Source organism: Adiantum capillus-veneris, chromosome 30 (genome assembly GCF_014529385.1).
Source record: "Adiantum capillus-veneris isolate H3 chromosome 30, ASM1452938v2, whole genome shotgun sequence".
Taxonomy (NCBI): Eukaryota; Viridiplantae; Streptophyta; class Polypodiopsida; order Polypodiales; family Pteridaceae; genus Adiantum; species Adiantum capillus-veneris.
In genome coordinates, this window is record NC_140960.1 from 78,938,822 (window position 1) to 78,951,859 (window position 13,038).

Below are 13,038 nucleotides of genomic sequence, written 5' to 3' on the forward strand. Positions count from 1 at the left end.
TTCTTATCGAGTTAATATAAATTCTCTCAACTCACAATTGTGAGTATGGTGAAAAAAAAAGATAGGGGTATGGGGTACCCAATCTTATTAAATCAAAAAATAGAAAGAATCAAAGCAGATATGATGCGAGGAATTGGGCAATGCGGCAATCAGACAGGTGGGCGTGCAGGCAAGGCAGCGGAGAGACCAGCACAGGGAGATGAGCGTGGGACGCACAGGGACTGAGAGCTGTGGATACAGTAGTAGAAGTTGATGGGCACAGAGACTTGGGCCGCCCCTGCTTGCAACTTTTCTTTATTGTGTGGGTTTCCTTTCTGGAGCAGATCGACGTCGCTGCTCGGTTAGTTACGGGAGACTGTTGTAGGTTCCTCTCTTTGAAGGTGACAAGTTCGAGTCGAAATTGTGCTTTCCCTTTTATAAGGATACGACGAGAAGCAATCTCCTGAGTGTTAAGAAGTGGGATCTTGAGGAATCTGGGCGTGAATTGAATAAAATGGAGAAAGAGCCACTAGTAGTCTCCTAATAATTTCCCCTTCTAAACTTATAAGTAGAGGAGGTAGGATATAGATCTCACAGGAGAGGGGAGGAGAAAAGGAGAAAAGAACAAAGAGAAATAAATTGGAAGGAGACAAACATAAAATCTCTATACGAAGTCTATCAATGGCAGATATCTCCATTGACATATATAAATAGAGAGTTTGATCAACATAGGGTAGAGGAGCCAGTTTAGAGACGCTGAAATCTTGGCGCCTCTAGCTCTAGCTATACAAAGCCAATCTAGGCGGGGGAGGGTGCGTCTGATGCGTCGTGACCTTACGCATCTGCCCTGCGCGAAGTGAAACAGTGGACAAAGGAGAGCACAGAGACACTAAGAGAGAGAGAGAGAGAGAGAGAGAGAGAGAGAGAGAGAGAGAGAGAGAGAGAGAGAGAGTGCCTCAGCCCAGTGCTTTGACGCGGAGAGAGAGAGAGAGAGAGAGAGAGAATCATGACAGTGCGAGCCTCACGTTCAGCACACACGGTGTGGAACGCGATGACGAGGCGATGATGATGAAGTAGGCCCCAGGGCCGGTGGCGGTCAGATGCGCTCTCTGAGGTGCTAAGACCAGTGTCATCTGTGTGCGTATGAGAGAGAGAGAGAATCAAGAGAATGATAGTCAAGACTCAGGCCAACGCACGAGAGAGAGAGAGAGAGAGAGAGAGAGAGAGAGAGAGAGAGAGCGCGCGCTATGTGGAGGGAGAGAGACGCAGAATTCTTCCAGACATACAGAATTCCTTTCCTTAATTTGTGGAAATTCCCAAAATACCCCTCAAATTTCAAAAATTCCCAAAATGCCCCCGACATTTTGTCATAATTTCCCAAAATACCGCTCAAATTTTACAAAATTGCCAAAATATCCCTGGTTGTGAGATTAAATTTTTCAAAAGATTACAAAATTTGTACCTTTCATAAGAAGACTGATTGCCTATCAATACAAGATACTAAAACTAGAATTTGAGTAGGTTATGTAGGCTTGGAGATGAATTGCTTCATTAGTTTTAGATATAATTGCCCTTTTTTGCGAGGTAATTTGTGACAAATTACATGCTAAGCAATCAAAGACTGATCTTGATTGTCAGAAAAGAATAAAGGAATGATAAGCTTGAATAATTCAACCAAAATAATTTTAAAATTTGAGGGGTATTTTGGTAATTTTCCCATGAATTTTTTAAAAATCACATTGTTTTTTGGGGTCTTACACTATTTTTCTCTATTTTGGAGCGGAATTTCTCCTTTTCTGCTTGCCCTCCACCATCATTTTTGAAGTTGAAAACGGCACGATATTAAGTTGAGACACATTTTTTCCCGAACATTGCCTCCCTTCAATAGGTTGTTTTGATTTTTCAACCGGCTCAAGGCTAAGTTGAGGCACACTTTTCCTCTACACTGTCAATGACAATGACATTGTCACAAAAAGAGAGAGAGCGAGATAGACAGGGGGAGAGAGAGAGATTGTGTTCCCCATGGAGAGGAATTGATGATGACCATTGCTATCGCAAAAACCATTTTCCCAAACATATAAAATTCCTATTCTTGAATTTGTCAAGAGGAAAAATTTAAAGTAAGGTCATTTTTTCAAATTTTTACACTATTTTTCTCTATTCTGAGGCAGAATTCTCCTTTACGCTTGCCTTCAACCGGCATTTTTGAAATTGAAAACGGCACGATATTAAGCTTTGACACATTTTTCCTGAACATTGTATCGCAGTAATTAGGTGGGATGCCTTGCATTCAGTAGTGGAGCGGGGGAGGCGACTCCAGGGAAGCAAACTTAGGACTTGAGGAGGATAATTGAGCTCAGTCGACTCGAGCATGACCATAGAGGTCCTGTCTTTCAGTGGAAAGGCTGCTCTCATCAAACCTTGCATCAGACAACGTCCCGTCTTTCAATGCGAAAGCTGCTATGAGGTCAGCATCCCGCCTTTCCGTGCGAAAGCTGCTCCGAGGTCAGCATCCCTTCAGTGACGAGGGCAATGATGAGGAAGATGACGCTGTTGGTGATGATGATGGAGATGAGGACCCAACTCTTGTAAAGCTCCGAAGAGTTGAATAATTCCACCTGCTCAATCATACTTTAGCCAATGGCAATCACCCATTGGTTTAGAATTTTGCTATGCTTAGCTAAGTTTCTGTCCAAAGACGCTTTAGGAGCCAGGTTTTTCGATTCTAGCTCAGCAGCAAACATAGGCTATTGGGCCATGGCTATGCTGGTAGATCTATACTATTATCTACTAACATAATATGGCGGAGGTAGTAACCCTTTGCACGTGTCTCTATCTGCGAGATGAAGGCTAAATGCCAAAAGTGAGAGAAGCATGCGATAGAGAGAGAGAGAGAGCTATGTAGCCTGATACCCACACTATTCCTCGCTTCCTTGAATTTTTCCAGACATACATCATTCCTCGCAGAATTCCTTTCCTTGAATTTGCCAAGATGATTTTGTTTTAAAATTACATTGTTTTTTGGGGTTTTACACTATTTCTCTGTATTTTGGAGTAAAATTTCGAGACACAAACTGGTGAATCAGATGAGAGACAGAGAGACAAAGAGAGAGAGAGAGAGAGAGGTCTCTCTCTCTCCTCTCTCTCTCTCTCTCATTGAAGGTAGAGAGAGAAAGGACTATCCGTATGAAATATGAGCAAGCATAAGTGAAAATGCACAATAACTCGCACGATAATCTTCTCCATCCAAACTCTCTCTCTCCCTCTCTCTCTCTCACTCTCACCCAACATGGAGTGGAATAAATCGGCATTTGACATCATGTAAACAAGTATCATTAAATTTATTTAATTTGTGTCATAGTAAGAGCGAGCGAGACCCGCCGGTAGGCGGGTCGCGCAAGCTAGTACTATTATAAAAGGGGGAGGGAGGAATCCCTCCCCTTTTCCTCCCTCCCCTTGACACATGGCATGATTTTCTTCATCCGGCGGGTGTAGGTTGTGTGGTCTGTAAACCCAGCCGACTGAGAGAGAGAGAGAGAGAGAGAGAGAGAGAGAGAGAGAGAGAGAGAGAGAGAGAGAGAGTGCATCAGTGCTCACTGTGGCGCAGCTAGCCCCGTCTGCTCCCTCTTTAATGGGCCCCAATTCCCAATATGGCCAGCCGTTATACGACCTTTTAATGGATTTGAAATGGACCACAGCTGTCCAAAAGCAGGGGTTTGAACTGCCTGCCCACCCTTCTAGGGTAAGGGGGCTAGTATTGGACAGGGTAAGGCGTACAGACCGTCGCGAGCTCGTTTCTGGGTGGATTTCACCAGCAAGAAGCACAAAAGGTGCGCGTTCACTATTGCTCTTCACTGATATCGGTAGCTCCTTCAACAACGCAACACATCTCTCTTCTTATAGAGAGGCGCAAAATCCAATGCAAAAGCGAGGCTCTGAAGTATTGGAGACGAGCACACCTCAGTAATAGTCCGATTTTCAACAAATCGCAAGAGGACACATCAGCAAAATTCATAGCATATTCCTTTTTTCCGTCTCTGAATTGGGGGTGGGTTCGTCTTTCTACAGGGGGGCCGTCTCCTCACTGGCCCCTTTACCCTACAACTCTTGCTGCTCCAAGATCTTCTTGGGCAACCTTGCAGTACCTATGTGCAAGTCTCTCTCTCTCTCTCTCTCTCTCTCTCTCTCTCTCTCTCTCTCTCTCTCTCACACACACACACACACACACACACACACACACACACACACACATGAAGCAAGGGCTGCTCTCAACCTTGCAGTACCTGTGTGCAAATCTCTCTCTCTCTCTCTCCAATGAAGCAAGGGCAGCTCCTCTCCGCACTATCCCAACACCTGCCATGTCTATACCTTCACTAGAAAGCTCACACAATGTAGTGCAGTTGGCGAGGATGGAGACTATGTTGGTGTCTATGACCCTGTAATGAACGCCGAAATCTAACAAAGAGAGGGATTCCTTATCATTGTGTGTGTGTGTGGAGTCTGTGTGTGTGTGTGTGTGGAGTCCTGATTCCTTATCATTGAGATTTGTAGTGCACCTTCACACTGTCGCAGACGCCTTGCAACCTGTTAACCTGTTAAAACATCATCTGACGTGTGATGTTTTTTAGTAGCCTCGAAGGGAGCGTAGAACACCAGTAGTTTATGTGGTGGGGTGGCTGCTATCGAGTGGCAAGATGTAGCAGCATGAAAAAGAGGACAAGCAGAGCAAGCAAAAGAGAAGGAAAAGAATTGCAAAAGCATAACATGGCCTGCAAGGTGGCTTTAGGTGGATTGAGGGCAACAGCGACATCCAAGCATTGCCCAAGTGGAAAAATAGGTTGAGGGTGCCGTTGTAGATTTAAGAGTGGCACCTCCAAAAAGGCAATAGGGATGGTGAGCTACCATGACAGCAAGTGGTAAGCTCGAGGTGAGGGAGCTTGCAGCCGTGCAACAAACTCGAGCAGTTGTCCAAGGCCCAGGTTGGTATGGTAGGTTGTAGTTGACACTGTGCCTCACGTAGTATTGATATGGTGAAAAATTAAGAAGAAGACGGCTCTCTGATCCAACGAAAGACAGGGAAGTTGGAAGGATCCGATCATGGTGGCAAGGATCTCCCCCCTCTCAAATGGCATCATAGCAGTCCCTCTCAACAATGCGTTGGAGTATGTGTTGTTGGAGGCTTATAGCTATGGTTGCAATAGTCGTGGAGGCCTTCTCAAAAGGCTATGTTGAAGTGGGAGTTTTTTGGTCACGCCGTCTGTCCACGAAGAGTACCATAGCACCTCATTTGTAACTAACTCTCTGTGCAAAATGGGCACGACTTCGCACCGCATACCCATGTACTCTCTCTTCTCTCAGCACCTTGGAGGGAGCTCCTACAAGTTTCCAACCTTTTTGGTGATGGAGGAGGGCGGCTCATGCGACCCAGCGCGACTGTGAGAGAGAGAGAGAGAGAGAGAGAGAGAGAGAGAGAGAGAGAGGGGGGGGGGGGGGGGGGGGGGGAGGGAGAGGCGGCTGGCCATACTAGTGAGAATAACAAGGCTCCATCAAAGTGACAAGAACAAACATTGTCCAAGAAAAATTGAAAGTAGTTCGTTCAAGTAGAGCGATTGTTTCAAGTGATCAAGTGGAACATAAGTTAGCACAATGCTCCTTAAGAGGAGAATTAGGAGAACCCATCCATTGGTAACAATGGTTAAAGAATCTTATGCATGCATGTGGAGGATGTTCGAAAAAGCCAAGGCCATGGTTAGAAGTCATCCTCCCACGGGTGGGCTAGCAAAAACCCTCTCATGAGAGGACTTTCGCCAACAAAGTAGCTTGGTTGAAATGAAGCCTAGGTGTAGAGAACATTCATAATAATGACAAAGGGATAATGCTTGCATTCACTTGAAAATATTGTGGAAAGAGCTAATTATAGAGGCATAGGGTAAAGGGGCCAATAAGGAACCACCCCCCAAAAGGAAGATGGCTCCACCCCCAAAAGAGAGACAAAAAAAAAGAATATGCTTGGAATCTTGCTTAGGTGTCCACATCTGATTTGCTAAAAAGTGTACTACTATTGGGACTTGAGTGTCTCTGTTTTCTAAAAAGCCCTCAGAATTACGCTTTTTCAAATAGAGTGCTGAGGCAAATCAAAAAAATATCAATCTTGATATCATCTAATGCTTCTTTTCATGAGGAATTGAATGCACTCTTCAAATTTCAAATCTGGTCGGATACGAAAAATCCCCCCCAAAAATACTATTTTTTTCTTACATGGCCTTATATTGGCCCCTTTACCCTATGAGGGGGTGAAGATCATAGGATACATCACACACATGTCCCTCCCTAGGTAGACAATATCATGAAGTTCACATGGGTACACATGATTCTAACGATTGATTGCTTGGGGTGCTAGGCGTGCTACATAACGACAAGCACTAGCTTACGCCAACAATCCTCCCCTTACACCTAAGCTTTTGGCAAATGGAAAAATGTGACACTATGATTCCTAGCCTAGTTGTACAATCTTTTTTAATTTGTTTTAAGGAGAATCTAAAGAGATGCTGGTAGGAGTTTTGGGGAGAAAAAAAGGCAACATGACGTGTGTAGGGGGGAGACATATTGGGAGAACTGCCATGCATCAGTGTGAGCATGAGGATCGAGGTAATTTTTTTTGTAAACGAATTAGTTCCAGGGGACGGGAGAGATAGGATCGCGGATGTGCGCAATGTTGTGCGGTTTATTTGGGGGGGGGGCGGTGGGGCGGGGGGGGGGGTATGCACGCACACTCTCACGAGGGGAGCAAGAGAGAGAGCAATGGCGTAGTGCTCAGGAGTCGAGGCCAATACACGAGCAACAGGGGCAGATGCAAGGGTCTCTCTCTCTCTCTCTCTCTCTCTCTCTCTCTCTCTCTCTCTATAGGGAGGCCCGGTGTGGAGAAGATGGAGACAAAGATGAAGGAAGCAAAGCGAGGGTAGCTGGGACACACGAAAATGCTGACGAGATTGTGCATTGTGTTGAGGTGGTCAAGAAAGCTGCGTGCAAAGAGAGGGTCGAGAGTGGAAGGGCAGCTATGCGCAAGGGTGCAGACAATGCATGGCTACGCGAAAAAGAGGAAGTTTTTCTTTTCCAAGCAGGACGGGGCAAGAATCTAGGGGTTAATTAATTAATAGAGAGTAGAATACACCCAGGTATGCATAGACAACAAAGAACCTCCCATCAAGTAAGGTGTAGGAGAAATAGGATTCCACATCAAAATCCATCCCTTTAATGGGGTTCCCCAAGTCAACCCTAGTTAAATATGAAGGAAGAGTTAATATCAAGGAAGGGTTGATCAATCAACTCTAAACTAGTGAGAACTTGACGACACCTAAATTAACATTGTATCATGTGATTCCCATAAACTCCTCAAAATGCTTACTTTCATCCTCCGTATGGTTTACAATCTTGCTTCGACTAAACATACTCGGTCTACGTTCCTTATTAGCGCAAATCTCATCAGATTCGCCCTAGTCTGAAGACTCGTCAATTGTTCTCCTCTAAAAGCAGGCAACAGCCAGTCATCGAACTCGGATCATTCCGATCAGAGTCACACAGGTGTAGCCACTCCACCACCGTCGGCTAGTTGCCCTGAATGCGAGTAATTCCATTTAAAAAGAACAACAAGTGGCCTCTGGAACCTGTGTCTTGCGTCGACTGCCACCTGCGTTGCCTCATGGCACTTGGTGCGGCTCGCTTGACCTCCACGTGGAATATTTCCCAGCATTTGACGACCTCTCCCTTTTCATATTTATTCAAAGCTTGGCATCTCCTTGAGATTCCTTCAAAACTAATAAATCCAGAATTGGGCACGCCTAGTACGTACTAGGGAGGATATTAAAATTGGCATCAATTGGAGCTAAGACAATGGAAAGGATGCTCTCTAAATTCCTAAGGTTGTTACCATTCAAAAATTGAGAGCATCTCCTAGATGTGCTTGTGCTAAGCAGTGCATTTCTTGGGTCACAATACCACATACTTGGTGAGGTATGCGCGTGCGCGCGCGTGTGTGTGTGTGTGTGTGTGTGTGTGTGTGTGTGTGTGTTCACCTGGAAGCTCTAATTGTAGTTGGCCGTCCACCTAGTTAGTCACCGTTCCTTTTTTGCTTTTTTGCTTTTTTGAAAAGGGGTACTGCCCCCTCTTATTGCATACTCCTCCTTACTCTCTTGACAATGTTTTATCTCTCTCTGTGTGCTTCTCTTCGATGAGATCACCTTCTAGCTCTCTCTCACACCCTCCTTAGGGTGTGGTCACACGAGGCTTACTTATCTGTAAGCCTCGACAATGTCTAACACAAGTTCAGAGCCGAGATCGGGAGCAACAGGTAGAGAGAGGGAGAGAGAATCACTGAGTTCACCGTCAGTCGAAAGGGGGGGTTTTGTAACTATGCCTTTTTAAGCATAGTTACATGACAAAGCCGGTGGAATGTTGCTTCACGTCAAAGCTTGTCGGTAGTCTGCTGGGATAATTAAGCCGCACGTGACCATAGCCTTACTCCATCTTGACTTTCCATTTCTTGGGCACTTTGTTTTTCCATTGTGCACTCTTACAAAAAGTCTTCCAATTCTTGTGAGACAATTAGGCTAATCACATATACCTTTCTAGGTGCATCAAGATGTCATGTGTGAAAGGGGCCTTATCTTCATTGTATTAGCCATATGCTACCTTCAAGTTACACATCAAAAATCCACAAAAACAAAAACCCGGAAAAATCACAACCTTAAATCTAACTCTACCAATTTTGGTCGATCTTTTAAAAAAGGTCCTTGTTAGTTCAAGAGACATGTTCTCAAACGCAACTCTAGCGTAGGAAGGAGCATGTGATGCACCTCTTTGAGCGTCTATATTATTGTTAGGCGGGCCTCGAGGGGAAATGAAGTGAGGGATTGTGTGACATACCCCCTTGTAAGTAGTTTCTTTTTAGGTGGTGTCTGGTGAGGCCTCGGGAGTCCAGAAAGGGCAGGCATCTAGATTATAGTTAGCATGTTGACATAACCAACCCAAAAAACCTTATCCTTGAATAACCAAGTTACCAAAAAACAATGACACCACCATCCATACCCACGACAAACTCAAAAGAAAACAAAATAATAATGTTTTCACTAAGATAGCTAAATGTGGTCGACAGGAGTTGGCCTAGCGGTAAAGGCGACGGGCTTTAAGCATGCCCGCTATGGTTCAACCCCTGCAACATACGAAATATGCGAGCATGGGTATGTGTTGCGGGGGTTGAAAACTATATGGAAAAGAAAAAAAGATAGCTAAATGTGATTTCAAAAAGAGCTAGTGGGGACGTTGCAAATGTAATGTAAATAGATTAGTGAATGCAATCGAGCACCACGAAGATTAGTGAATAAGATTAAGACAAGAGTATTGAATGTAACCACAAGTACCTCTAATAATTAATAATTAGTGCCATCCGATGAGTACTACGGATTCAATTTAGAATTGAAATGTAACGTAATTAAGAAGAGAATTGTGCGCATTTAGCAAGGGATTACTGGATTGCCAATTCCGATTAATGATGATTAGGGTGTTGTCAAGTTGATCATAAGGTACCTGGGCATACTGCATCCGGAGGGTTGCCATCGCCACTTGAGGTAGCCATCATCTGGGCGCCCATTTTCCTGGCACCTAAATCCCTCATCAATGAAGGGGCAGGCCTTCGATCTGTAGAGAGGGTAGGCCTCATCTCTCACCCACATTCCTTCGTACAAATCGCACTCTCCTTCTTTCCTCTTTGGTCGCTCATATATCAAGCTCTCCGCCTGCTCCTCCGAGTCTTCTACTTCCCCGTTCTTTGTGTCTTCTTCTTTCTTCGATCCATTTGCAGAAGCTCCATCACTCCGTTCTGTTGATGGATCCACTGATGGGCTTATTGGGTCTGTAGCTGAAGATGAATCGCCATTTGAGCTTCTTGGGTCTGTAGTTGATGATGAATCTCTACTTGGGCCTGACGCAGATGCCAAATCCGCACTTTCGTATGCATTTGGCTGTGAATTTGCGATGTTTTCTGTGTATTTAGGAGAATCAGCAATTGGGTTTGCAGAATGGGGCGGATAAAGAGATGGGTTGCTGTCAGAAACTGTAGCTAATGGCGGATTAGTGCTACTCTCATTGATCAATGGAGAGGGAATGAAGGGGATTTCTTGATCATCGGAGCTATGGAGATGGTGATGAGAAGGGCTTTGATTTGAGGAGACAATTGATGGGCGCAGTCTGGTTGTGAGGGAGGGCGAGTGTGAAAATGACTTGATAGCGGAAAGATTGAGGAGGAGGCCACCAGAAGGTGTGAAGTGGAGAATATCAAAATAGAGAAAGCAAAAGAGGGATACAAGCACTGCAAAGAAGAGAATGAGATACGCACTACACAAATGAAGATCCCATATTTGCACACACTTGCTCAGCTTGCTAATCCCTGCTTTTCTGTTGCTACCTCCCACCTTGATCTCCATAGCTCATATGCAGAGCTTAACCTCATCAGAACATACGCCCACACATATGGATTCTTCTAATTTGCTCGTTCCTTCAGCGAATATGCAGCGCTTAGACACACACATATGTATTCATCCAATTTGCTCATCCACAGCCTCATCAACGCCCTTCTGATTTGCATGCATAAATGTAAACACTAATTTGCACATCCACAAGGCTACTCTGACAACACAATCAACTCAATTTGCCTATCCACAGCCTTCCAATGGCTAATAATCAGGACAAATTGCCTTGCAATTGCAAATGATCAGCATATACTAGGAACACACACACACACACAGCTCAGCTCAACTGCTCAAGGTGGGTTAAAGTTGATGAGCTTGTGTCCTCGGATGCCTCAAAATTAAGAGTGGAAGGTGCAAGATCTTGAGCTGGAAAAAGGCAAGTGGCAAGAAATCATCAAAACATGGCAAGATTGCATGCGGCCAATTCATGGTGTCGTAGCCAATAACTACTTTTTTTTGTGTGTGTGTGTGTGTGTGTGTGTGTGTGTGTGTGTGAGTGAGAGAGAGAGAGAGAGAGAGAGGGGGGAGAGGCGGGGGATCGCCCGGCCACGCCCAAAGGCAACAAAAGGGCAGGTTTCACAGTACAACCGTAGATGGTAGCCTACATGGCCACCAAAAAAAAGGGGTCAAACAGTGTTGCCACTACTGGGTGGGCTAGCGTGATTAAAGGCCCACCTCTTTGTGGCCAAAAAGTAGACAAGAATCGAACAGGGAATCACGTTCTCTCTCATACTCTCTATCATTTCACATGCATCATAAACCTTCTCCTCTACAGCTAGGTACCCTTTCTATGCTCTCAACTCCAACTCACAATAGCACAACATTGCGGGATCAACGACTAGATGAATGAGAGCCACAGGTCTTGTTACTGGCTCTTGACGTTGTGTCGGGTGCTTGAGATAGCAAAGCGTAATCTCTGACTCCCGAGGTTACTTTGTTGGCCTCCATGCCCCTCCGAGGATTGATCCCACCACGTTGCATGTGTTTGCCTACATGATTTGCAGGGGTTCACGTTTTCTTTCAATGTGTAAACGTGCTACGGATGGGGCCTTCCATTTTTGGACCCACCAAACTATTGGGCGGTACTCCTCCTTCGAAAATAAAGGCTTTCGTCTTCTTTGTGTGGCACCCATTGTAGATGGCAAATAGCTTCATAGTAAGCTCTTCTCTCATAGGTTGCACACTACTTGTCAACCTTTAGGTTTTGTGAATCCATGAGTGTCTTTCCACTTGATAAGATGCCTTATTTGGTTTTATAATGTACATATACTAAGTGTTTCATGGTGGCACACTCATTGCTGCATAGACTAGACAAAGAGGAAGGCTTTCCACATTTGGAAGGCAGTGCAAAGAGAGAAGTGTATTCTCATAATATAGAAAACAGGCTGTAAAAATGCAACAGGGTTCCAAAAGCTACTGCCTCAGCGATAAAAGGTCCAAGCAATTAGAACCAATGATTGGCTCAAGCGTGTAGAAGAGGTGCATTTTCAATTTGGGGGTGCTTCAAGCAACCCCTAGCGTAGAGGTGATTCAAAGATGCATTGCTACAAGTAGTCCATCTCTCTAGTGTATGGGCATGCAATTTGCAACGTGGAGGACCCAATAATGATGCTTTTGTATGGTAAATGTGAAGGCCATCTTAGTACAAATGGGATTCTATGGAAGGCCTGCAAACTCGTTTTTCTTGCTTGCATAGTTTGAATGTGCCCTAGAGTTATGTTTTGTCATAAGTTTAAGAAAACCCACATGGTTGCATGGTTAGAGGACAAGTCCTGAAGGTTCGATGGACAACTGAAGGCAAAGGAGGATGTAAGCCCCCTAGTAGTCATTAAGATCAATGGGCCACTATGTCAGAAACTGCCTCGAGGTTGTGATTGTAGGCAAACTTGTGGTCAAAACCACTTGGAGGCGTGTCTCTAGAGATGCCAATTAGGCACCTACGGTTACGAATACAAGCATGAGGGGGGAAGGGTGTGAATGATCGAGATGGGGTTGAGGATGCAATGATTGCGGATGTTTGTCACCCTTCCGTAGAAAAGCAAGAGGAAAAGTGTAAGCTGGATGAGCCCTCACATGAGTTCTTGACGTCCGATGAATCCCCGTAACGACATAGCCGAAGACAATCGGGGGCCAAAGATAGACCTCCTGAGTCCTTAGTCACTTTGTTGGCTGCACTGGATCCTTTAATAGCTCTAGTCTAATCCCCAAAAAAAAAAAAAGTGAGCTCCTTGTTGATAGCTTTAGTAGCTTAAGTATATGATTGTATGGGTTTGTAAAAGGTATGTCCATCCATTACTTATTTTAGCCCTTACTTATAAGGTCTAAAGTCTAAAGTCAATTTTTGCCTTAATATCCGCATGGCTGTCTTGGGAGTCTGACATGATCACGAAAGTTACATCATTAAGTTTTCCAAAAATAACCTCTTGTAATCTTGTTCCGCACAAGCAATGAAGAAGAAGGGTCTTTTTGTCTAATCTCAGTCTGCAGATTTTCCACCATCTGTGTATTTTTTGCTTATGTTTCACCATAGTTAACA

General features: G+C 44.6%; 1 protein-coding gene across 1 annotated transcript in view; it reads right to left on the bottom strand.

The window, feature by feature from the left end:
* The window catches only part of LOC147418262 (protein trichome birefringence-like 11), a 39,393-nt gene extending 28,466 nt beyond the window's left edge, over positions 1–10,927 (bottom strand). Inside the window, exon 1 of the mRNA XM_086506798.1 lies at positions 9,562–10,927. Coding sequence (XP_086362924.1) covers positions 9,562–10,457 — 896 coding nt within the window. The 5' untranslated portion in view covers positions 10,458–10,927. The remainder of the gene's footprint in view (positions 1–9,561) is intronic.
* Between the last annotated feature and the right edge of the window lie 2,111 nt (positions 10,928–13,038).